General features: G+C 35.0%; 1 protein-coding gene across 2 annotated transcripts in view; it reads left to right on the top strand.

The window, feature by feature from the left end:
- The window catches only part of LOC102830306 (spermatogenesis-associated protein 6-like), a 139,462-nt gene that overhangs the window by 34,140 nt on the left and 102,597 nt on the right, over positions 1-2,725 (top strand). For both annotated transcript variants that reach the window (XM_006839739.1, XM_006839740.1), the window contains one exon: positions 428-508. In XM_006839739.1, coding sequence (XP_006839802.1) covers positions 428-508 — 81 coding nt within the window. The remainder of the gene's footprint in view (positions 1-427; positions 509-2,725) is intronic.

The following is a 2,725-nucleotide window of genomic DNA, read 5'->3' as shown; positions in this document are numbered from 1 at the left end:
AATGGATTGGCCCAGTGGCAACAGCAATGGGCTCATGCACATCAGGAATTGTGAGGATGACACAAGACCTGATGGTGTTTAGATCTGTTGTACATCAGCTCACTATAGGTCAGAAAGGACTTGAAAACACCTAGCAACAACAAATAGTATATAGTAGGTAAAAATTAGAAAAAAAATTGATAGGGAAATAGATGAAAATGAAAAAAAAAAACAACAAAAAAAACCACTTGGACACCCTTTATGTAGTTGCTACCAGTCAACCAACTTGACGGCACTTAAGAACATCAATGTTCCCTTTATCTTTAATAAGAATGTAAAACTAACAAGTGAACCTTAATAAAAGTGTTTATTTAGTTCATGTTTTCATCATTAATTGTCTTTATATTTTTAATAGAAATGTTTAATAATTTTCTCTTTCCTTCCTCAGGGAATTGCTCCAAAGATGGAATTTTCTACAACCTCAGTGATTACTGAATGTCTCATAAGTTCAAGGAAGTGCCGCACTCAGGTTAAAATCATTTTATTAAAGTATTTAATTGTTTATTTTTGGTCATTTGGCAAGTATTATCCTAGTGTGGTTCTGTAAGATCAGCACTGGACTGTAGGTTCAGCACAAGCCTGGCATTTCAAACTCCTCAGAAATGCTAGACAGGGTCGCTGTGAGTTGGGACTAACTTGATGGCACTTAACAATAATTACAACGTTTTTCAGTTTGGGATGTAGCTTTTTTCACTTTGTTTTGGTTAGTTTTTAGTATAAGTAAGGCATATTTATCAATGTGAGAGTGAGGAGATTGTTGCACAGTGTTAACAGTGTTATTTTTCTTGCTCATATTCCTTTTTAAAAATCACACTATGAGCCTTTTTTTTTTTTTTTAACTTTAATTTATAAACGTTTTTGAAGAATAGTTTTAGGTTGACAGGATAATTGAACAGACAGTAGATAGAGCTTTCATATTCCCTTTTTCCCACATTCAAAAGAAAGCAAATTTGTTGCTTTCAAATTGATTGCATCTTATGTTTCAGAGTCCATCTGTGTTTCATAGGATTTTCAATGACTGTAATCTGTTGGTAGTAGATTGCCAGGTCTTTCTTCATCCATGATGCTGAATGAATCTAAACTGCCAGCCTTTTGGTTAGTAACCACCCAGGGTGCCTCTCCCCTTATACAGCTTCCCCTTTTGTTTTCCTTTAGTGTGATACATTTGTCACAACTGATAAGTGTATTGATCTACTAACTGAAGTTCCTAGTTTATATTAGAATTCATTTTTGTGTTGTGAAATGCTTTTGCTTTGATAATTATATGAAGAGGCTTTTAAAAAGTTCATGAAAAAATGTAATGAAAAGAGACTAGAATTTTTCCACAGACTTTCTGAAGCCCCTACATGTAAGGTCATATATCTACCACCTAGTCATCTTTCTGTATCTCCTACCTCCCTGATAATCACTGATATTTTTTTGCTTTCTCTATCTAGTTTCATGTTTTCCAGAATGCCATATAGTTGGAATAATACAGTATGTACCTTTTTCATACTGCTGTCACTTAACAATATATGTTTAAGATTCTGTTTTGTCACGCATGTCCTTCTACTGCTGAATAGTATTCCATTGTATGTATATACCACAGTTTATTTATCCATTCACTTATTGAAAGAGGTCTTGCTTGCTTCAGAGTATTAGCACTTACCAATAAAGCTGCTATAGACATTTTAAAAAACTTTATTGTGAATTGAGTGGTGAATTACAGACAAGAGCATCAGTTTTAGATTCTTCAAATCATACACCTTGTTTCATCACAATGATTGTAATGCCCTCCATGCAACAGCAGTTATCCCGCTTCCTCCCTGTGGTTCATAATTCCTTTCTACCCACTGTTCCATCCCTTCTCAACGCTACTGTTCTTTCGTAAATGTTGCCCTTTTGATTTTGAATGATTGACCATTCCATAGTGAGAATACCTTACTGGTGTTGTTGTCCCTACTATATACTTATCCACTGCTTAACTGAAACTTAGGATACAAGGGTGAGTTCCTTTCCAGACCTGAAGGGTGGTTGAGGGCCATAGTCTCAGGTTCCTCCAATCGCTTCTGACTAGTAATCCTGGTCTTTTAAAAATTAGTTTTGAGTTTTTTCCACATTGTCTCTTACTCTATCTGGGACCTTCGTATGTGATCTCTTTCAGAGCAGTTGGTAGTGTTAGCAGGCACCATCTTGTTCTCTGGTCTCAGAATTTTGGAGACTGATGCGCAAATGTTCTGTTAGTTCATTGGACTAATTTATTCAACAATCTTCAATTCTTATCACTTTTCTGCTTCCGCACATTGAAAGACCAATAACTGTATCTAAGATGGCTTCTCAGTGGTTCTGCAGGAGAAAGATGAAGTTTTGAGTTGGAAGTGCTTTCATGGCACAAAACCACCACCCCACTATTATTGTAGAATTGTTTATTTCTTAAGATCTGTTAAAGTTTGATTTATGTATGTTGAGGCTTTTTCATTGGGAGCATAACTATATATTATGGTTATATCCTTTGGTTCAATTGACTCTTTAATTATGAGTTATTGTCATTCTTTGTCTCTTATTCTGTTTTTTGCCTTAAATTCTATTTCATCAGAAATTAATATTGCTACTTCTGCTAGTTTTTTAATAGGGAAAGCAGATTAGCGATATATATTTTAGACTACTAATGTACAGTAAGGACTCCTGGTGTGACACTGTGGGATAA

The sequence above is a fragment of the Chrysochloris asiatica genome, unplaced genomic scaffold (assembly GCF_000296735.1).
Source record: "Chrysochloris asiatica unplaced genomic scaffold, ChrAsi1.0 scaffold00026, whole genome shotgun sequence".
In the NCBI taxonomy this organism is placed as follows: domain Eukaryota; kingdom Metazoa; phylum Chordata; class Mammalia; order Afrosoricida; family Chrysochloridae; genus Chrysochloris; species Chrysochloris asiatica.
The sequence above is the reverse complement of the archived record's forward strand: the minus strand, read 5'-3'. Positions and strand labels throughout refer to the sequence as shown.